We start from the raw sequence: 23694 nt of genomic DNA on the forward strand, positions 1-23694 counted from the left end.
ACCCAAAAACATTTATTTGTTGAAATTTCTGGCAACTTCATAATCTGTACAATTCACAGATTGACGTTTATACATGTCATGCACCTCACATCTAGTAAGCAAACCTTTTCTCCCACCACCAATTAACAGCATCATGTATTTGAAAATGTTAATGAAAAATCCTACATTAGAACATGTATCAAAATTGCTAAGATTAGGCAAAGTGCAAAGGCACAAAATGCAAACACATCTTCAACAAAGCACTGACTACAAGATCAAAAACAAAAACTCACTCACTGTCTTCAGTAGGAAGGACCTGCAGGGAATAAATCCATTCAATAATGCTGGCTTTATCCACCAGATGCAAGGCACTCAGCATATCCAGACCAGACAATGCAAAGAAAGCAATGGTCAATCTGCAAATACAACAGATAAATCATCAATTCATCCCACGGATATCACCTGCTGAGTTCCTCCAGCACCTTTTGTGTGTTCCTCAAGATTTCCAGCATTTGCAGAATCTCTACAAGACATACACAAAACATTTAGCTATGTGTGAAGTTCTTTCATTGTAAACAACATATGGCACCCTAGAAGATGTCCTCTGCGGTACTCTTGTAATACATGCATTAAAGGGAAAAAGTTTGAGCTAATAATTTTTCAACTTATTTCCAGGTTTACAACTCATTCAGTAAAATCTGAGCCCAAAACTTGCAGCTCAGTTGCCGTCTTGTGCAACTCACTTTTTGAAATATTCAGTTGCAAATTACATCAAACTTGCAAGCTGAAGTTGAAAGAACAACTTGAAAGTTCAACTGTCCTGTTTTTCTCTAAAAGCACCCCACCATTGAACAGAAGGAACAGGAGGTACAGCAGCCTTAAGTCCTACACCACCAAGTTCAAGAACAGTTACTTCCCAGCAAACATCTGGCTCTGGAAACAGCCAGCACAACCCTGATCACTGCTTGACTTGATTTTGAATACTGTATGTTACTTTATAACCATATGAAAAAGCAGACAATGGAGCCACCCGCAGCTCCAATCTAATTAAATCGGCAGATGATACTACATTGATTGGTTTTAATAATAACAAGGCAGCCTACAGAGAAGAAGTCATCACCCTGACACAGTGGTGTCAAGAAAACAACCTCTCCCTCAATGTTGCAAAAACAAAGGAACTAGTTGTGAACTACAGGAGGAACGGAGACAGGCTCACCCCTATTGACATCAATGGATCTGGGGTTGAGAGGGTGAACAGCTTCAAGTTCTTCGAAATACACATCACCGAGGATCTCACTTAGTCTGTACATATTGGCTGCATGTTGAAGAAAAGCACAATAGTGCCTCTTTCACCTCAGATGGTTGAAGTAGTTTGGCATGAGTTCCCAAACCCCAAGAACTTCCTACAGGAGCACAACTGAGAACATCCTGACTAGCCGTATTACTGCCTGGTATGGCAACTGTACTTCCCTCAATCGCAGGACTCTGCAGAGAGTGGTGCAGACAGCCTAGCACATCTGTGGATGTGAACTTCCCACTATTCGAGACTTTTACAGTGACAGGTGCGTAAAAAGGGTCAGAAAGATCATTTGGGACCCGAGTCACCCCAATTACAAACTGTTCCAGCCACTACCATCTGGAAAGCTGTACCGTAACATTAAAGCCAGGACCAATAGGCTCCAGGACAGCTTCTTTCACCAGCCCTTCAGACTGATTAATTCACGCTGACACAATTGTATCTCTAAGCTACATTGACCGTTCTGTTGTATGTCTTACTGTACATACTTTTTATTACAAATTACTACAATTTGCACATTGCACATTCAGAGACGTAACGTAAAAGATTTTTACTCCTGGAAGGTTGTCAAGGCGAGGAGTGGTAGTGGGGACAAGCTTGTGCTCCTCACGGTATGCGACTCAAATAGCCTCTGACAGCCAAGTCCAACTACTGGCCTTCTCGTGTAGCTTAGCCTCTAAGCCTGGTGGAACTGTTTCTACTGACAGGAGAAGGGGCGAAGGCCGGTTCTGGCACCTTAAAACCAGTGCTTCGGGTAGATGGAGCTCGTCAGCCTGGGAAGGTAGTCCATCTAAGAGTGGGAAAACTCTGATTTCAAACCTCCGCTGTCTTGCCGCCATACCCACTCACGGGAAAGGCTTCTGGAGTAAACCCTGAGGACAAATCTGGAGCTGGAGTCCCTAAGGCAGTACGATATTGCCTTCAACCTCATTCTGGCAACTCCTGTGATGACACCGGTGCCAAGTTGTATCAGCCCTTGCCCTTCCCTTGGACAACATCGGTGGCATGGAGAGGGGAGACTTGTTGCATGGGCAACTGCCGATCTTCCATAAAACCTTGCCCAGGCCCGCGCCCTGGAAACCTTCCAGGCGCAGATCCATGGTCTCGCAAGACTAACAGATGCCACCACCATGTGAAGAATGTAAGAAATAAGGTCAGGGGGACTTCCGGGTCATCAAGGGAATGGCGGCGTAAGGAAAAGGTCTCTCGACAAAAAAGAAGGTAAACTGCCCCAAAATCGAATTTAGACAAATACTTAATATTGCATAACTATATTAATAAAAGGGGCAAGGATGATGTCTAAGAACAAGAATAAAAAGTCCGCTTCGAAGGCTGATAAACATAAAGAGATGCAGCAAGGCGAAGGGCCTAGCTCTCCCACGGCAAGCCAGGACGGAGATAATGAGGGGGAATCGGTGACTCTGTCTTTGATTCTCGGAGAGATTCGCGAGCTCCGACAAGATAACAGCAAACAGCTGGAAGATATTAAAGGAGAAATAGTAAAAACTAACTCGCGGATAGATGAAGCCGAAGCGAGGATTGTTGGAATTGAAGAGAAGCTACAAAATGCAGAGGAGGTGATAGCAGAAATGCTGAAGCTACAAGACCAACTCCAGTGGAAACTAATAGATCAAGGCGGCCGCTCGAGAAGGGAAAATGTGAGGATCTACGGAGTTCCCGAAGGAACCGAAGGTAAACCCGGATTGATGATTCCCTTCGTGGAGAAGCTGCTTAGAGAGAACCTTGATATGCCGGCCGCAAAAGACCTACAGATAGAAACGGCTCACCGCGCGTTGGCACCACAGCCTCTGGCAGGCGCCCAGCCCAGATCGATTCTGATCAGATTTCTCAGTTACAGAACGAAGGAAGAGGTGCTTAAAAGAGCATGGCAAAAGAAAGGTTTCATGTGGAACAACTGTAAAATCAGTTTAGACCACGACTACGCACCGGGGATTCTTGCCAGACGGAAGGAATATACGGAAACACGGAGAGTCCTGAAGGAAAACAACATCAGATTCCAGACCCTGTATCCAGCTCGGCTGAGAGTCTTTTACGACGAAGGGACAAAAACTTACGCTACGGTGGAGGAGGCAACGTCGGACCTGGCGGACCGGGGACTACCTATTAAAGTTATCACCCAACCGGAGTCGCTACTGGAGAGGATTCGGCAGAAGTCATGGCAGTTAGTGGGGCGAGGACGCTCCACTCGAAACAGAGTGTCAAACTACAAGGAAAAGCTGCAAATATTCAGACGCGAATGTACAGAGGATACAGATTAATTAAGAGAAATGACTGAAAAGAGTAAATCGGACTTAAAAGTAAAATGAAAACTGGTAATTGAAAATAATCTAGGCGGAATAACTTGAATGATAGCAATATGGTCGAGACATAAATAGGAGAAAATTCTCTATGATTATTCAAACTGCTGAGGGCCCTCTAACACAGGGTGAAGATAGAGGTTATCCCTCTGAACTGAGGCGGGTCGGTGCTCAGGCCTCACTGTGGGAAGTCGGGGAAAATTTTCAAATGTTATACGTTCAGAAATGTCTAGGGTGTGGTTATATGTCTTGGTTTACTGTTGAGAAGGGATTGCTTACTGTTTGGTTAGAAGAGTGCTTTTTTTCTACTAGAGAAAAATGCAAACTGAATTGGTAAAAATAATTTCCTATAATGTTAATGGAGTTTTGAATCCAATTAAAAGAAATAAGATTATGTCTAAATTGAAAAAAGAGAGGGCACAAATAGCTTTCCTCCAGGAAACACATATGAGCCAATCTGAACATGGAAAATTAAAAAGAATGGGCTTTAAGCATGTATTTTATTCATCATATAAATTGAGTCACAAAAGAGGGGTAGCTACTTTAATATCAAGTACTCTTAATTATGAACATATTTCAGAGACTAGAGACAAAGAAGGACGGTTTGTAAAAATCACAGGAAGAATAGAAGGTACAGAAATAACATTGCTGAATGTTTATGCTCCTCCAGGTAGTGAATGGTCATTTTATAGACACATTTTTGACCTAATGGTCAGTTCTCGAGGGGTAGTAATTTGTGGAGGGGATTTTAATATTAGATTAAATCCTATATTAGATTCTTCAAGAATAGTTACTCAGAATAAACCTCTGACTCGGAAAGTGAATTCATTGATGGAGGAGTTGGGAATTATAGATGTCTGGAGGGAATTACACCCTACTAGTAAAGATTATACATATTACTCTTTCCCTCATTCAGCCTATTCAAGGATAGACTATTTCTTTATCTTTAATACAGATAGACTCAGGATAAAAAACTGTAATATTGCAACAATTGATCTGTCGGATCATAGCCCAGTCTCTATGTCTCTAATCCTGGAAAGGAAAATGAGGAAAACACTATGGAGGCTAAACTCACATATACTTAATAACCCAAAAGTACTGGAGAGATTAAGGGGAGAAATCAAAGAATATCTAGACCTTAATGACACGGGAGAAACATCACCAGTGATTTCATGGGATACATTGAAAGCTGTACTGAGAGGGAAAATTATTTCCATTACTACTCACATGAAAAAAATCAATGCACAAAAATTAGCAGACCTTCAAGGAAAATTAAAACAACTTCAAGTTGGAGATAGCAACAAAAGTAATTCAAATCGAAAACAGGAAATTAGGAAATTGCAAAGTGAAATTGATGATATTTATACGTTGGAAACTCAAAGAAATTTTCTTTACCTGAGACAAAAGAATTATGAAGTAGGAGGTAAATCAGCTACATTATTAGCATATAAATTACGAAAACAACAAGCAGACAATACAATTCATAAAATAAAGAATCCAAAGACAAAGCTTGTGGAGAGTACAATAGGGAAAATTCAAGAGAGTCTTGAAACATATTATCGAGAGCTGTACTCCCAACCCCGGGCCCCCAATGAGCCCTATATAGACAGTGTATTGAATTTTTTAGATCTACCTAAACTTACAGATTTACAAAATGGAAGTTTATTAGAACCAGTAACTGTCAAAGAACTGAACGTGGCCATCTCTAGGTTAAAGGCTGGAAAGTCCCCGGGTTCTGATGGGTTTACCTCAGAGTGGTACAAGTCCCTGAAGACACAGTTAGCCCCATTACTACTTAACACCTTTAATTGGATCTTGCAGAGAGGAGAAACTCCACCTTCCTGGAGAGAAGCGATTATTTCAGTTATTCCTAAAGAGGGTAAAGATAAACTAGAATGTGGCAATTATCGGCCAATTAGTGTTCTTAATTTAGATTACAAACTATTTACATCTATATTAACGCGCAGATTGGAAAAGCTTTTACCTGGCCTAATCCATTTAGACCAGACTGGATTTATTCAACAAAGACAAACACAGGACAACATAAGGAGAACTCTGCACATATTAGAACAGGTTAATAAGAACGAGACAGAGACAATGGTAGTAGGATTGGATGCTGAGAAAGCTTTTGATTCGGTTAGTTGGGCATTCCTATACAGAGTGTTAGGAAGATTCGGCTTTCAAGAAAGGTTTGTTAAAGTAATTCAGACTCTGTATGACAGCCCAACAGCCCGAATTAAGATAAATGGGGACCTCTCTGACTCCTTCATTTTAGAGAGAGGCACTAGACAGGGATGCCCAATTTCTCCTCTCCTTTTTGCGCTATATATTGAACCACTTGCCCAACTAATAAGACAGAGCGAAATCGTAAAAGGTATCAAGGTGGCAGGGATTGAACAGAAAGTGGCGTTATTCGCAGATGATGTTTTGGTCTATCTGAGTGAACCAGAAAAATCATTTATAGGATTGTTTACACTGTTGGATGACTTTGGGAAAATATCAGGTTATAAAATAAATGTAAAGAAAACGCAGGTTATGTCCCTAAATTATATACCATCCAAAAAATTGCAGGATACATACCATCTTAAGTGGGAAGCTAAATCATTAAAATATTTAGGAATAACCCTGCCGAAGGATCTTTCAACACTGTCACAGGTAAATTATGGGCCATTAATCTCAGAGATAAAAGCAGATATGCATAGATGGAATCTTATCCCCTTTTTAAGTTTAAATTCAAGGATAAATACTATAAAAATGAATATTCTTCCTCAGTTATTATATCTTTTCCGTACTTTACCAGTGGAGGTGGATGATAATCAATTCAGGGAATGGGACAAATGGATTTCCCGCTTCATTTGGCAAGGAAGGAAACCTAGAATTCGATATAACACTTTACAGTTAGGGAAGGAAAGAGGAGGTATGGTTCTTCCTTGCCTGAGAAATTATTTTTATGCCTCACAGATAACCCCTCTGTTCTATTGGTGTAATAGGGAATATAAGGCTAGATGGAAGGAAATAGAATTTGGATTAGTTGACAGTTTTCCTCTTCAGGCCTCAATAGCTGACAAAGGATTGATGGCCCAGTTGGAAAAATTTAATAATGCTTGGATAAATCTTACATTAAAAGTATGGCAGAAGGTGGTTAATTCATGTGGAATTAATAACATGCTAAAACTCTTTAGATGGTGTGCATATGATACCGAATTCCTTCCCAACAGAGGAGATAAAAGATTTGAGCTATGGATAAAGAAAGGTCTTACAACCTACCTCTCATTTATAGATAAAAGAGTATTACAAAGTTTCCAAATCCTGCAGGACAAACATGGCCTAGAACATAATGACTTTTTTAGGTACCTTCAAATACGAAACTATGTTAACCAGAGTTGTAGATATACAGACCTATCAACAGTAGAATTAGAATTTTTCAAGATTCTGAATTCGGCTTGCAGTTCAATACCTAGTAAATCAGTTTCTCGCCTATATAATGCACTCTCCCATGCTAAAAATGTAAATACACTGTATATTAAAGAGAAGTGGGAGAAAGAAGCAGGGTTGGTACTTTCAGAGGAGGCTTGGGGGAAAATCTGCAGCTTTCAATGGTCCTCGGCTAATTCTTTGACTTGGAGAGAACATTGTTGGAAAAACATTATAAGATACTTCAAGACCCCATATCAGGAAAAATATAAAGATACAAATGTGATGTGTTGGAGAAGGTGCGGCTCTAAGGAGGCAAATCATTTTCATATTTTCTGGGATTGCCCTAAATTAAGTCTATTTTGGGAAGGTATTCATAGAACATTAGTTAAGGTACTTAGGTCCCAGATACCTGTGAACTTTGAGACGCTCTATTTGGGGCATGTATTGTTCCTTGAACAGAAGGAAGATATAAAGTTGCTGCAGGCCCTGTTAGCGGCAAGTAAGAAATCAATCACTAGAAAATGGCTAAATCCAATACCACCTACGTTAGAAGATTGGTACGAAATTATCTTGGAAATATTTAAAATGGAAAAGTTGACCTACTCCCTGAGAACTCAAAAAGAAACATTTTATCGAATCTGGAATAAATGGATTGAATATATAACCCCAATGCGAGCAGACTTTAGATGACTCTCCTAATGATTTATATTGCTCTTCTCATCAACACAGTAATATTGCTAACGTAAGCACCCCTAGTCTAAATGTTTGTTGTTGTTTTTTTTTGGAAAATAGAGAATTAACACAAGTAAAGGGAAAGATTTGGGAAAGGGATAAAAAAAATGAAAAAATTAAGTAAATAAGTACATAGGGATTGGATAATTATGTCTGCGGGCAGGAACAAGCACGAACAAATTGGGATATAAACACCTACAATGGTTGGTATATAGGCTTGTATGCAACATTTTGGACCAGTGGAAATGGTCCAGAAGGATTGTATGGAAACTATTATTACCATTTTTCTTAACAACTAATTTCATTACTTAGCCTAATAGGTTAGATTTACCACAGTACATAATTATCTATTTAAATGTTTATTTTGCTTTTATATCATCTCAATGTGAACTTAAGAATGTATAAATAATTGTAGTTTTATACATATAAAAAAATGGAAAAGGTTATATGTGTGAAAAAAAGTACATGATAATTGTGAACCCCTTATCCAAATAAAAATAAAATTTATAAAAAAGAAATAAAGTCAATTCAAGTGTATTTCTAATATTCCAATTATAAGTCACTGCTGCACTAATATACTGTATTAACAGATTACTTGTTTTATTTCCACAAATGGGGCTTGAACCTGTAACTTTATGACTCGGAAACAGCAGAACTACTATTGACCAAAGCCGACAATTACCAGTGAAGACTGGACTATTCCATCTGCCCTTACATACAACTCCAGTTCCACGGGAGAATGTATATCCAAATGTTGTCATGACTTGAGGGTGTGAGTTTACAGGGACAGATTGAATAGACTATGCTATTCATTGAAGTGTAGGTAACTGACGGGTGGCCTTATAGAGGTGTATACAATCAGGAGAAGCATAGATAGGGTGAATACATAGTCTTCGTCCCCAGAAAGAGGGTATCAAACACTGGAGGGCTTAGGATTACGGCAAGAAGAAAAAGGTTTAAAAGGGAATCTGAAAGGTAGCTTCTTCACGCATATGGGACAAGTTACCAAAGGAAGAGGTTGGAAAATGCACAATAACATTTAAAAGACACTTGGACAGCTACAAGTGATATGGGCCAAACATGGACAAATGGGACGTCTAATTTAGCAATCAGCTAAGCGTGTAAAACCTAGCTTAGCAGTTTGGCCACCATGGACAACTTGGGTCACAAAAACCTGTTTCTGTGCTGTCTTACTCTATGACTACGAAGAACAGCACCTTTCAGAGTTATACTGTTGTATCAAACTGCAAGCAGTACATACAATAATTCCCACCTTCTTAAAAATGTATCAACTGTATGGGTGCCCAAGATCATAATGGCCTGCCTCAATGATTACTGCCTGGTAGCGCTTATATCAACTGCAATGAAGTGCTTCGAGAGGCTGGTTATGGTATGAATTAACTCCTGCCCCATACATGACCTGGTCATGCTTCAATGTGCCTACTGTCACAACAGGCCAACAGCAAATGTAACATCTTTGGCTCTTCACTCTGCTCTGGACCGTCTAGACAACAGCAACTCATACGTCAAGCTGCTGCTCAGCGACTGCAGCTCGGCATTCAACATAATTATTCCTTCCAAACTCATCTCCAAGTTTCCAGATGTGGGGCTTTGTACCTCCGTCTGCAACTGTATACTCTACGTTCTCATCAGCAGACCTCAGCAAGGATTGGTAACAATATTTCCACCTCACTGACAATCAACATGGGTGCAACTCAAGGCTGCAGGCTTAACGCCTGCTCTGCACTCTACATAAATGACTGTGGCCATGCAGAGCTCCAGTGCCATATGCAAATTCACCAACAATGCCACTGTTGTTGGACAAACCACATGCGGTGATGAAATCACCTTACTGAAGCAAGACAGGACACCTGGTTGAGTGGTGCTTAGCACCAACCAATCTATACTGGGGCAGGGGGAAGGAAGGGGGGAGAAATTGACAGTGGAGAATCAGCAGTTTTAAATTCCTAGGCGTTAATGTCTCAGATGACCTGCCCTGGCCTCAGTTAATCACAAGGAAGACGTGCCAGCATTGCTTTTTGAGAAGGTTAAGGAGATTTGGATTGTCACCAAACACTCAAACAAACGTCTACACATGTACTGTTGAAAGTATCCTTACAGGTTGCATCACAGTCTAAACAATCCGAATGTGCAGGAATGCAAGAAGCTGCAGAGGGCAGTGGACTCTGCCCCATACATCACAGCAGAACCTTGCCCACCACTGGTACCTCCGCCATCTTCTTGCACCTACCATCAGGGTACAGAGGCCCAATAGTCCTACTGGGTTCAGGACACCTTATTTCCCTTCAGTCACTCCGTTCTTAAACCAACTGGCACAACCCTAACTAATCATTTCAGTTTAGACTTTTTTGTTCTATTTGTGTTTTTTCTTGTAAAAATTGTGTTTTATTTGTGTTTAACATCAATCAAGGATGGGTCAGCTTTATTAGCAGTCACACAACAGCTTGGGCAAATCGTCATTTCGTTTACATCAGAAATAAAGTGATCTTAGTTTTGAATGTAAGAATCTCAGCTGAGAAATTGTTGGAGAAGTGGAGCCTCAAGGGGATGAGGTATGAACAAGGCTTTCAGGGGTAACAGAGGGCTGAAAACATAGAAGTGTCATTTCTCATATCACGGAACAAAACAGAATCAGCAGGTCTCGGTTCAGGCCAAGCTGTCACACCTCCTCTCTTGAACCATGGGGAAATTCACCAGTTATGGCTTGAATTGCATGAACTGAAGGCTAATCAAAATAATAGTCTTAGTTTTGCAGTTTACACCAAGGGGGATTTTTTTTTTTCCATCTGGCCAGGTCTTGGCAAGCAGAACACAAACTTGTTTGCAAAATTAAAGCCCTTGAGATTAAGGAAACAGCAGTGAGACACTTGAGGTGCAGGTGTGCAGCTGCTCAGCTCTAGAAACATGGGCTGGAGCCTGAGCTCCAGCGCTATGCAGCGTTTACATCTTTCTCCCCATATCTGCATAGATATTGCCCAACTGCTCCCCTATCCCAAATACGCATTGCTTGTTGTTAAATGGCTGTTGCAAACCTGGAGGGTGATAATGGAATTCAAGGTAGAACAGGTAGAAGGAAATAGGTTGGAAAATGGAATTACTGACAGCCAACACATATCTGAGTTGCCTCCTGAATCATATGGAAATGTTAACAATGGATAAAACCAAAGAAAACTAGCTAAGGGTCATATAGAAGAATATAGTTAAAGACAACTAAAAATTCTCAGTCATCGTTATTCATCTGGCCCACTAATGTTCTTCAGCAGAGAAAAAGCTGGCACCCTTACTTGGTATAGCCTTTTGTGATTCCAGATCTACCAGTGTAGGTGATGCCTTGAAATGACCTACCTTAGTCAAAACAAAAAACAGGGCATTTGCTGGCCTCATCAATAGTATTCAAGTTTCAAAAATAAACTAATAAAAGTTAGCAGAAACTAACATAATGACAATAAGATCCAAATTAAAATACTGTGGATTCTGATTAATTGGGGCACTCTGGGACCAGTACATTTTGACCCAATTAAGCGGCTGCCCTAATATATTAAAGTTTCATGGAAATAGTTAACAAGGTATTAAAGACAAGCAACACACACAAAATGCCAGAGGAACTCAGCAAGCCAGGCAACATCTATCGGAAAGAGTAAACAGTCGACGTTTCCGGCCAAGACCCTTCAGCTACTGCTTAACGGAGTAACAAATTATGCATTTAAATGGAATACAGAACAAATTAGAACACTACATTCATATCCTACGACAGCGGTCCCCAACCACCGGGCTGCAGAGCATGATCTACCAGGCCGCGAGGAAACGATATGATTTGGAGGCAGTTGCACCTTTCCTCATTCCCGGTCACGGCCACTGATCAGCCATTACGCATGCGAGGTCATTACCCGCGCCTCATCCACTTCAGCGCGGGAAGAAGATCAACTCCTCGAGCCTGCAAATGACGGCGGGCTGAAAAGTACATTTGACATAACATCTCTGCTGGCATTATGGATCAAAGTCAAGGTTAAATATCCTGAGATAGCCACGAAAGCACTGAAAACGTTGCTTCCATTTCCAATGTATCCCTGCAATGAATGCAACGAAAACTAAATTGCGGAATAGACTGGACATTAAGAATCCCGTTCGAGTATCACTGTCTCTCGTCACCCTTCGATAGGACCGTCTTGTTGCAGGAAAACAAGCCCAGGGCTCCCTCTGCTTCAGCAATATTGGTGTGTTGCAATGATTTTATATGTTCGTATGGGGAAAATATGTGCTGCGTGTTTAATATCCACACGATACTTAAAATTTTATGATGCTATTGACTTATATAACTATATAACAATTACAGCACGAAAACAGGCCATCTCTGCCCTTCTAGTCCATGCTGAACGCTACTCTCACCTCGTCCCACCGACCTGCACTCAGCCCATAACCCTCCATTCCTTTCCTGTCCATATACCTATCCAATTTTTCTTTAAATGATAATATCGAACCTGCCTCTACCACTTCTGCTGGAAGTTCGTTCAACTTTTACTTCAAGCTCCCCTGATAATTGACTTATCACTATATTCATGTGAGAAAAATATGCGCTGTGTGTGTTCAATATTAAATTCGTTAGGTAAACCCTTTTAGAAACGGAATTGAGTGTATTAGCTAATTATCATCTATATTCCGGTCGTGATTAACACCCCATCCCCGAACAGAATTACCAAAAACGGTTTGTAGAAAGAAATCGTACACGCAAGTTACGCATGTGCACTGGTGCCCGCACAAGGCTTCATGGTCATTGTAGTCTTTTCGGGGAAACCCCAGCGTATCTGACTGCTACTCTTGTCCGTTGACAACCCTACGCACCCCCCCCCCCACCAGGTTGGCCGGTCCGCAAGAATATTGTCAATGTGAAACCAGTCCGCAGTGCGAAAAAGGTTGGGGACCCCTGTCCTACAAGGACAGGAAAGCTGCGTGAGAGTCTATAAAGTAGAAAAGTTGGGGCAGTTTCATTCTCTCGACCTTGGAAATCGAGGTCCAGTGGTACGAGTAGGCGTCACAACTGGAGTCTTCCCTGGTTGCAGTGGATGACCGTGAATCCTTTTGTGCCTCATCATGCCCTTTGCTCTCCACAGTGTTGCAAAAACGCTTTCCTGGCCATGGGATCTCACCCGCCAGTCCAGCAGAGCTGACTTCGCATGCTAGGACAGGCATGTCCCTGTCTCACTGGGCATACGAGACCTGCCGGCTATCTTCAGCTGGTTTAGCTGGCCTGTCATAGCGCTGCACCAGTGTGCATGCAAACAGCTACTTGGAGCCACACATGATAGCTGAGTGTCTGGTAGGGACCAGACATGGTTCTGCCCCAAAACCCCACACATACAGTATCTTCAAATACACCAAAACCATAACAACTATCCCAATTGGTTAATAGCACCCTCTTATCACACTCAAAACCAAAACAAGCTGCTAGCGCAAACTTTCTCAGCGTTTAACACAACAAAGCCGTATTCCCCAGATTAACATAACAAAGATGCCATTTTAATTAGCCTCTGCAGTAACATAGAAGTCGAAACCCCCTTACACACATGACAGAGCAGGAAGGATTAAAGAGGGAGTGATGGCGTTATTAGTTGGAAAATATCAGGCAGCGGTCAGTCAAGACAGACTGGAGAACTCATATAGTGATGCTTCATGGGTGTAACTGAGGAATAAAAAGATACAACCAGGTTAATGGGGCTATATTATAGACCACCCTACAGTCCACAGGATTTAGAGGAACCAATTTGCAGAGAGGTCACAGATTGTTGTAAGAAACAAAAGTTGTTATAGTGGATGATTTTAACTTTCCACATATTGACTGCGACTCCCTTACTATAAAAGGACTAGATGGGGTAGAGTTTCTCAAACACGTTCAGCAAAGTTTCCTTAAACAGTACGTAGAAGTCCCAACAAGAGAGAGGGTGCAATACTTTATCTCTATTAAGGAATGAGACAGGGCAGGTGACTGAAGTTTATGTAGGGGAGCATTTTCATCCAGTGATCATAATGCCATTAGTTTCAAAAGTAAATATGGAAAGAGATAGGACTACTCCGCAGGGTGAGATTCTAAATTGAAGGCAGGCCAATTTTGATGGTGTCAGAAAGGATCTGGCAAGTGTGGTTAAGGACAGGCTGTTTTTTTGACAAAGGTGTACTTGGCAAGTTGGAGGCCTTCAAAAGTGAATTTTTGAGAACACAAAGATTGAATGTGCCTGTCAGAATAAAGGGTAAAGATAACAGAGTTAGGAAGCCTGGGTTTTCAAGAAATATTGAGGCTCTGGTTAAGGAAAAGCAGGAGGTGCAAAGCAGGTATAGGCAGGTAGGAACAAATGAGGTACTGACAGAGTATAAAAAATCCAAGAGAACACTTAAGAATGGAATCAGGAGGGCTAAAAAAGGCAGGAGATTACCCTCGCAGACAAGGTGAAGGAGAACCCCAAGGGATTCTATAGACGCGTTAAGAACAAAAGATTGCAAGGGACAAGATTGGTCCTCTGGAAGATCAGAGTGGTAATCTATGCATGGAGCTAAATGAGATGAGGGAGATCTTAAATGGATTTTTGCATCTGTATTTGCTCAGGAGATGGTTACTGAGATTAGAAGTAAGGTAAAACGGCATCAGTTTCATGGACTCTATACAGATTACAGAGGAAAAGGTGGAGATGTTTGCCGTCTTGAGGCAAATTGGATGGATAAAAGCCCAGGACCGGACAAGGTGTTCCCTCAGAACCTGTGGGAGGCAAGTGCAGAAATTGCAGGGGCTCTAGCAGAGATATTTAAATCTTCCTTAGTGACAGGCAAGAAACATAGAAAATAGGTGCAGTAGGCCATTCGGCCCTTTGAGCCTGCACCGCCATTTATTATGATCATGGCTGATCATCCAACTCAGAACCCCGCCCCAGCCTTCCCTCCATACCCCCTGACCCCCGTAGCCACAAGGGCCATATCTAACTCCCTCTTAAATATAGCCAATGAACTGGCCTCAACAGTTTCCTGTGGCAGAGAATTCCACAGATTCACCACTCTCTGTGTGAAGAAGTTTTTCCTAATCTCGGTCCTAAAAGGCTTCCCCTCTATCCTCAAACTGTGACCCCTCGTTCTGGACTTCCCCAACATCGGGAACAATCTTCCTGCATCTAGCCTGTCCAATCCCTTTAGGATCTTATACGTTTCAATCAGATCCCCCCTCAATCTTCTAAATTCCAACGAGTACAAGCCCAATTCATCCAGTCTTTCTTCATATGAAAGTCCTGCCATCCCAGGAATCAATCTGGTGAACCTTCTTTGTACTCCCTCTATGGCAAAGATGTCTTTCCTCAGATTAGGGGACCAAAACTGCACACAATACTCCAGGTGTGGTCTCACCAAGGCCTTGTACAACTGCAGTAGTACCTCCCTGCTCCTGTACTCGAATCCTCTCGCTATAAATGCCAGCATACCATTCGCCTTTTTCACCACCTGCTGTATCTGCATGCCCACTTTCAATGACTGGTGTATAATGACACCCAGGTCTTGTTGCACCTCCCCTTTTCCTAATCGGCCACCATTCAGATAATAATCTGTTTTCCTATTTTTGCCACCAAAGTGGATAACTTCACATTTATCCACATTAAATTGCATCTGCCATGAATTTGCCCACTCACCCAACCTATCCAAGTCACTCTGCATCCTCTTAGCATCCTCCTGACAACTAACACTGCCACCCAGCTTCGTGTCATCCGCAAACTTGGAGATGCTGCATTTAATTCCCTCATCCAAGTCATTAATATATATTGTAAACAACTGGGGTCCCAGCACTGAGCCTTGCGGTACCCCACTAGTCACCGCCTGCCATTCTGAAAAGGTCCCTTTTATTCCCACTCTTTGCTTCCTGTCTGCTAACCAATTCTCCACCCACACCAATACCTTACCCCCAATACCGTGTGCTTTAAGTTTGCACACTAATCTCCTGTGTGGAACCTTGTCAAAAGCCTTTTGAAAATCCAAATATACCACATCCACTGGTTCTCCCCTATCCACTCTACTAGTTACATCCTCATAAAATTCCATGAGATTCGTCAGACATGATTTTCCTTTCACAAATCCATGCTGACTTTGTCCGATCATTTCACCGCTTTCCAAATGTGCTGTTATCACATCCTTGATAACTGACTCCAGCAGTTTCCCCACCACCGACGTTAGGCTAACCGGTCTATAATTCCCCGGTTTCTCTCTCCCTCCTTTTTTAAAAAGTGAGGTACCAGAGGAATGGAGGAAACTAATGTTCCTCTGTTTAAAAGGTTTTAAAAATAAAGCAGAAAATTATAGGCCTGTGGGCCTTACATCAGTAGTGTGAAAGTTATGGGAAAGTATTGTAAGGGACTGGATATGAGTATTTGGATAGACAAGGACTGATTAGGGATAGTCAGCATAACTTTGTGTGTAGTAGGTCATATCTAACCAATCTTACACAGTTTTTCGAGGAAGTTACCAGGAAAATCGATGAAGGCAAGGCAGTGGATGTTGTCTGCATGGACTTTAGCAAGGTATTTGACAAGGTCCTGCATGGGAGGTTGGTCAAGTAAGTTCAGTCACTTGGGATATGTAACTGGATTACACATCGGCTTTGTGGGAGAAGCCAAAGAGTGCTAGCAGATAGCTGACTAGTGGAGTGCCACAGGGATACAGGGATTGGTGCTGGGTCTGTTATTATTTGCCGTCTATATCAATGATCTGGATGATAATGTGATTAACTGGATCAGCAAATTTACGGATGACACCAAGATTGGAATACAGTGCAGGGGTCCCCAACCTTTTTTGCATGGCGACAATATTCTTGCGGACAGGCCGACTGGGGGGGGGGGCGTGGAGGGGTGATAATCACAACTAGAATACAGGTGATAAGTCAACTGTAAGTCACTTATCAGTGACTAATACACTCAATTTTGTTTCTCAAAGGGTTTATCTAACGAATTTAATATTAAACACACAGCACGTATTTTCCTCGCATGAATATAGTGATAAGTCAATTATAAGTCATAAGGGGGTTCCTTATGTCCAGTCTATTCCGCAATTTAGTTTTTGTTGCATTCATTGTAGAAAACTCTGCTTCACAGCGATATGATGTTGGAAATGGAAGCAACGTTTTCAGTGCTTTCGTGGCTATCTCAGGATATTCAGCCTTGACTTTGATCCAGAATGCCGGCAGAGATGTTATGTCAAACATACTTTTCAGCTCACTGTCATTTTCAAGCTTGAGGAGTTGATCTTCTTTCCGCGCTGACATGGATGATTCACTGGGGACAGTCGCAAATGGGTCACGGACCCATTGCTTTGCACATCTTGGGTCATTTGTGGTTGGGAAGTAACGCTCAAATTCTGTCGACAGCGAAGACAGGTGTTTGCGCACCATCTGTGAGCCTCAGTCTTTCCCAAATTCCCAGCTAATGTTGGGAACATGTCAAATATGCCTGTCCACTCTCCGTCCCCACAGTTCCAGTTTGGCTGTGAAAGCAGACACTTTATCTGCCAACTTGAAGACAGTTGTCATTCTCCCCTGAAGTGACAAATTGAGTTCACTGAGCAGGTTGAAGGTGTCACACAGATAAGCGAGTTTTGGTATCCACTCCTCGTCACTGAAGTGTGCTGCCAGTGGTGACTTTTTTCCTGAAAGAAATCTCTGTAGCTGCTCTCTTAACTCAAAAACCCTGGCTAGGCCTCTCCCCCTTGATAGCCACCTGACTTCAGTGTGTAAGAGAAGGCATTTGTGCTCTGAATCCGTTTCCTCGCAAAGCTGCTCAAACAGACGTGAGTTAAGGGCTTTTGCTTTGATGTGATTGATAACATCAACAACGTCACTCAATACACCGTTAAGATCAGGTGACATTTTTCGGCTAGCCAGCATTTCCCTGTGTGTGACACAGCGTGTAGACTGGCATTCAGGAGCAACCTCTCTGACTCGGGTAGTGAAATCAGACTCATTAAGCCGTTCCAACAGCTGTGCTTCGATGTCCTCCGCTATGTCATTGATTCTCCTTGCAACTGTGGTAGCTGAAAGAGAAACCTGTGCCATCTTGTTAGCTGCAGCTTCTCCCAACAGTTCATGGCACATGTCCTTGGCAGCAGGCAGAATCAATTCTTCACCAACAGTGAAAGGCTTCTTAGCCTTAGCAACACGGCCAGCCACTAAGTACGACACTCTCAGAGCAGCAGCATTTGTGGAGGTGCTGGCTCTCAGCACTTGCTTCTGTCCCGCTTACTCACGTTTTTTCCGCTCAAAAAACACAGCCGGTTTGTCTTTAGTGCAGGGTGCTTGGAATCAAGGTGCCGAAGCAGATTTGAGGGCTTCATTGCCTCATTAGACAGCTTGTCTCCACATTATCACACACACAGGGGGCTTGGAGTGTGCGAGTCACAATAAAGCCATATTTTATGTATGATTTGTTGTATTTTCTGTTGAAGGAAGCTTTCTTTTTTTGCAGTCTCAGCCTCAGCTGTCTCTGTGTTATCATCATCGTTAGGCCTTTGATGTCCCCTACCACCTCTTACAAAGAAACTCTCAAGTGATGTTTGATTTTTACTCATCGAGTAGTTGTAGGTTAATGACCGACTTATGTCTTCTCATGGGTAACGACCTCGCATGCGTTCAAGTTCAACGGTGCGTGACAGGGAATGAGGAAAGGTGCAGTTGACTCATTTTGTTTCCTCACAGCCCAGTAGCACGTGGTTTGCGGCCCGGTGGTTGGGGACCACTGGTATAGTGGACAGCAAAGAAGACGATCAGAACTTACAACGGGATCTGGACCAGCTGGAAATACTGATTAAAAAATAGCAGATGGAATTCAATGCAAACAAGTGCAAGGTGTTGCAACTCAACAGGAACAACCAAGGTACGTCTTACATAGTGTAAGGAAGGGCACTGAGGAGTGTGGGTGAACAAAACAATCTGGGAATACAGGTCCATAATTCATTGAAAGTAGCATCACAGGGAGATAGGGTTGTAAAGAAAGCTTTTGGCACATTGACCTTCATAAATCAAAACACTAAGTACAGGAGATGGGATGTCATGTTGAAGTTGTACAACACATTGGTGAAGCCTAATTTGGAGTATTGTATGCAGTTTTAGCCACTTACCTACAGGAAATAGGTAAAAAGTCCGGAGGAGAAGATGGCGGCGCGACGCAGCTCAGCTCACAGTGGCCACTCCGGTGGCGATATCTGTTATCTGCCAAGTAGGGTGCCATGCACAATCCTGATTTGATGGAGACAGATGTGAGAGCACGGAGGAACATCTGGTGAAACTTCTGAAATGCCTGCTTCGCTGCCGCTGCTGCTGTGTGATCCAGAATCTCTGGAGGGGAAGGCCGAGTCCTCGGCTTTGCTTGTTGCTCGGCGGCTGGGGCGGGGTCAAAGTGCTCAGCAAAGGACGGTGCTCGGTGTCAGAGGCTGGAAGTTTTTGGACGGACTCAGAGTCCGCTGCGGTCAGGTGCTTCCAATGGTGCGGCATCGGCAAGTTTGTGGCGCTTGGAGGTTCATGGTGGGGAGAGTTTCTCCCTTCTACCCTCTGCGTGAAATGATGGGGCTATCAGGACCTGAGACTTTTTTTTTACCGTGCCCATGGTCTGCTCTTTATCAAATTACGGTATGGCTTTGCACTGTTGTAACTATATGTTATAATTATGTAGTTTTGTCAGTTTTAGTCTTGGTTTGTCCTGTGTTTCTGTGATATCACTCTGGAGGAACATTGTATCATTTTTTAATGCATGCATTTCTAAATGACAATAAACGAGAACTGAGTGTCCTCATAATCTAATCTAAAAAAAGATTGAAAGAGTACAGAGAAAATGTGCAAGGATGTTGCTGGGACTGGAGGACCTGAGTTATAGGGAAAGATTGAATAGTTTAGGACCTCATTTTTTGGAACAAAGAAGATTGAGGGGAAATTTGATAAAGGTGTACAAAATTATGAGGTGTATAAATAGCGCCAATGCACCACGCTTTTTCCACTGAGGTTGGGTAGAATTAGAGATCATGGGTTAAGGGTGAAAGATGAAAAGTTTAAGGGAAACACGAAAGGAAAATTCTTCATCCAGAGCGTTGAGAGAGTGTGAAATGAGCTGCTAGTCCAAGTGATGCATGCAAGCTTACTTTCAACATAATAAGCTTGGATAGGTTCATAGATGGCAGGGGTATGGAGGTCATTTATCCAGGTGCAGGTCAATGGTAGATGGGCCAAAAGGTCTGTTTCTGAGCTGTACTTTTCCATCACTATGACAAAAATCACTGTTTTTTTTAAAAGAACACAAACACACGCAACCAACGCTATTAAAAACCGTTCTCTCCGAGCAATCAATGTATCCCAAATAAATGAAGGGAATCTGGATATTTTCTCGATTAGTTTTGGATCTTTACAAAATAACCCAAATAAGCAGCTGCCCTGATTAACCGATGGCCCAATTAACCAGATTCCACTGTATATAGAAAGTGAGCTTAAACACAAGGAATTCTGCAGATGCTGGAAATTCAAGTAACACACATCAAAGTTGCTGGTGAACGCAGCAGGCCAGGCAGCATCTCTAGGAACAGGTACAGTTGACGTTTCGGGCCGAGACCCTTCGTCAGGACTAACTGAAGGAAGAGTTAGTAAGAGATTTGAAAGGGGGAGGGGGAGAGATCCAAAATGATAGAGGAGAAGACAGGAGGGGGAGGGATGGAGCCAAGAGCTGGACCGGTGATTGGCAAAAGGGATATGAGAGGATCATGGGACAGGAGGCCCAGGGAGAAGGAAAAGGGGGAGGGGGGAAAAACCCAGAGGATGGGCAAGGGGTATAGTCAGAGGGGCAGAGAGAGAAAAAGGAGAGAGAGAGAAAGAATGTGTGTATATAAATAAATAACGGATGGGGTATGAGGGGGAGGTGGGGCATTAGCGGAAGTTAGAGAAGTCAATGTTCATGCCATCAGGTTGGAGGCGACTCAGACGGAATATAAGGTGTTGTTCCTCCAACCTGAGTGTGGCTTCATCTTTACAGTAGAGGTGCCATCTTTACAGCAGAGAAAGTGAGCTGCCATCTTAGCGATGATGGAGCAGACAAGGAGCAATATTCTCTATGTCTGCTTTTACTCAACATCTATAAAAAGTGAATAAAACTTACAGCATATAAATACTTGTGTATCTGTGATCACGTAGTGGTACAAGTGTCAGAGGACAAATCTACGAACTGGCCAAAGAACCAAAGGCTTCAAGAAAAAGTGAAAAAAAAAACACGTACAACACGCTGGAGGAACAGTTGTTTCCACGGATGCTGCCCGACCTGCTGAGTTCCTCCAGCGTGTTGTGCGTGTTGCTTTTACCTCAGCATCTGCACAGTATTTTGTGTTAAAAGTAAAAAAAAAGTACGCTATTGCAATCGACTCTAGCACGCTACTCTAAACGATGATTGTAGCAGAGTCACTAATCATTTCCAAGAACGGAAATGGATGGGTCTACCGAAAGGTATATGCCGGGTATTTTTATTATTACAAAATAATCTGGCGAATCGCAATTTTGTTAAATTACAGCGCTGATATGTAGCAATTTCACAGACTTGAACTGAAATTTACGCGATATCGTGATATTTCTGCATATACAGTAAATGCACGAACAGTTGACTGAGGTTTCACTTGTGTGAAAGGCAAACCCCGTTTATTTAAAATCATGTTTTGTTTTCTGTATAATTTTAAATTCAAAATTATGAATTACAGGAAGGGTACTATTACTGTATGGTCCACGCCCAGCAGCTTCCCTCTGCAATTGCCCAACCCAGCAGATGACAGCCCGCTAACTGCCTGCAAATGCTCCATGTGTTCATCATCACCCAAATCTCAGCCTGAGGGACAACTGCTTACTAGCGGTGGCAGTAGGATAGAGGGATCTCCCACTCCCGCTACACCGTGTCCCCTGCCCGTCCCGACCCGTCTGAAGCAGCCCGGACGCGGGGCTGCAGCAGAGTGGGTGGGGCGAAACTCGAGGATCATCTGGGCCCTCGCTTCAATCTACCTCCACCAGTGGCTCCCGCCATCGTGCATCAGGGCCCTGCCATACCTGCTGGTCTCCAGCGAGCAGTACCTCTCGGGTAAGATCTTCAGGCATCGCTCGAAGAAGCCGACGTGCCTGTCCCTGAGAAACTCCAAATGCTCTCCAGCCGCCGTCTCTTCGGCCATGTTAGATCGCCATGGACACGCCCCGCCCCCTCCCGGCTACAACCGACCAACCAGCGAGAGCGAGAGCGCGAGCGCCGCCGCCGCCGCTGGCGCGAGTCACAGCCACTCGGCAAAGCGGCGCCCGCATTTCCTCTGATGATGCTGAACTTGCAGCTTGCAGTCACATTCCTAATGTTAACTTCGGTAAAGCAAACAAACAAACTGGGAGTATCGGATTTAATAAATAAATATTCCCTTTGTATAGATAAAAATATTTTGTATTGTACACGCGCATGTTAACTTTTGTTAAAAAATACCTAGTGAAACACTTCTATTTGATAAATAGAAATGTTCGTGGATAAAATATATTTGCTACGTGACAGGTTAGTTCTAATGAATAAATGTTGATGAGCATGTAAGCAAAGTTCACCATACCAGAGGCAAATGGCAATTAGTAAACATTATGTATCTTTAGCAACACTTTCAGTACGCTGGATGAACTCAGCAGGTCGGGCAGCATCAGTCAGAAACGATGAGTCGACGTTTCGGGCCGGAACCCTTCGTCAGGACTGAAGAATGGAAGATCGGGAAGGATTTGAAGAATGATTGTAGCGTCAGTTGAAAGACCAGTAATTTGAAAGACAAAGGGGTGGGGGAGGGGAAGCATTGACGTCATAGCCCTGAAAACAATGGGTAGTAGAAGAAGGAGGCAGCTGGGGGAGGGGGCAGAGTGAGAAAGGGATAGGGGAAGGGAATGACCGGAAGTTGGAGAATTCTATGTTCATACCAGGGGCTGGAGACTACCTAGACAGTATATGAGGTGTTGCTCCTCCAACCTGAGTTTAGGCTCATCATGGCAGTAGAGGAGGCCATGTATGGACATATCTGAATGGGAGTGGGAAGCAGAGTTGAAGTGGATGGCTACTGGGAGATCCTGTCTCTTGTGGCGGATGGAGTGGAGGTGCTCGACGAAGTGGTCCCCCAATCTGCGTCGGGTTTAATCTTGTTATCAATAATTTATATAAATAAATTTGTTTTTATAAACATGCAACTCAATCATGATTCAATTTTTATTCAAAAGTTCAAAGTATATTTATTATCAAAGTACATAAACATTATAAAACTTTAATATACATCACCTAACAGGTAGCCATGCAAACAATAAACACAGGCAAATAGAGTTTTGAACTGAAGTCCACATAGACTCCTAGTTCAGCGCAGAGCGGAGCAGCAAACTGAACCAGCCCATCCCTCGCCTCGGGTCCCAGCACTCTGAGCTTTTCAATCTGGCCTGGCACTTATATTGTTCAAACATCTGGCTCAGTCGCTTTAATACGCTCTGGGACCTGGACCCCGCCAGTCAATTCGGTCTATACCCGACCTTACTGATTCAGCCCAGCGCTTAAGTCATCGGGTTCCGTTGCTTCAACATGCTTTGGGGCCTGGACTCCACCACCTCAATTTGGCCTGTACCCAGACATCCCACCTCTCCCGGAAGTTCCGGGAGTCTTCCACATATTGATAGTGGCTCCCTGACACCCAGAAATTATATACAATATCCCGGAAATCGATTTTTTTGAGAAAGAGAGGGAGAGGGAAAGCGAGCATCCTAATTGGTCTCTCCTCGTGCTAAGAGTAGTCCCCAGTGGGACGCGAGGAAACAATATAATTTGGCAATATGAAACGATATGAGTCAGTTGCACCTTTCCTCATTCCCTGTCACGCACTGTTCAACTTGAACGCACGCATCATCCATGT

General features: G+C 42.9%; 1 protein-coding gene across 1 annotated transcript in view; it reads right to left on the bottom strand.

Moving 5' to 3' along the window:
• Positions 1 to 21978, bottom strand: part of pggt1b (protein geranylgeranyltransferase type I, beta subunit) — a 78933-nt gene extending 56955 nt beyond the window's left edge. Inside the window, exons 1-2 of the mRNA XM_063069167.1 lie at positions 21839 to 21978; positions 277 to 395 (exon numbers count right to left, since the gene is read on the bottom strand). Coding sequence (XP_062925237.1) covers positions 277 to 395; positions 21839 to 21957 — 238 coding nt within the window. The 5' untranslated portion in view covers positions 21958 to 21978. The remainder of the gene's footprint in view (positions 1 to 276; positions 396 to 21838) is intronic.
• Between the last annotated feature and the right edge of the window lie 1716 nt (positions 21979 to 23694).

This window comes from Mobula hypostoma, chromosome 16 (genome assembly GCF_963921235.1).
Source record: "Mobula hypostoma chromosome 16, sMobHyp1.1, whole genome shotgun sequence".
Taxonomy (NCBI): Eukaryota; Metazoa; Chordata; class Chondrichthyes; order Myliobatiformes; family Myliobatidae; genus Mobula; species Mobula hypostoma.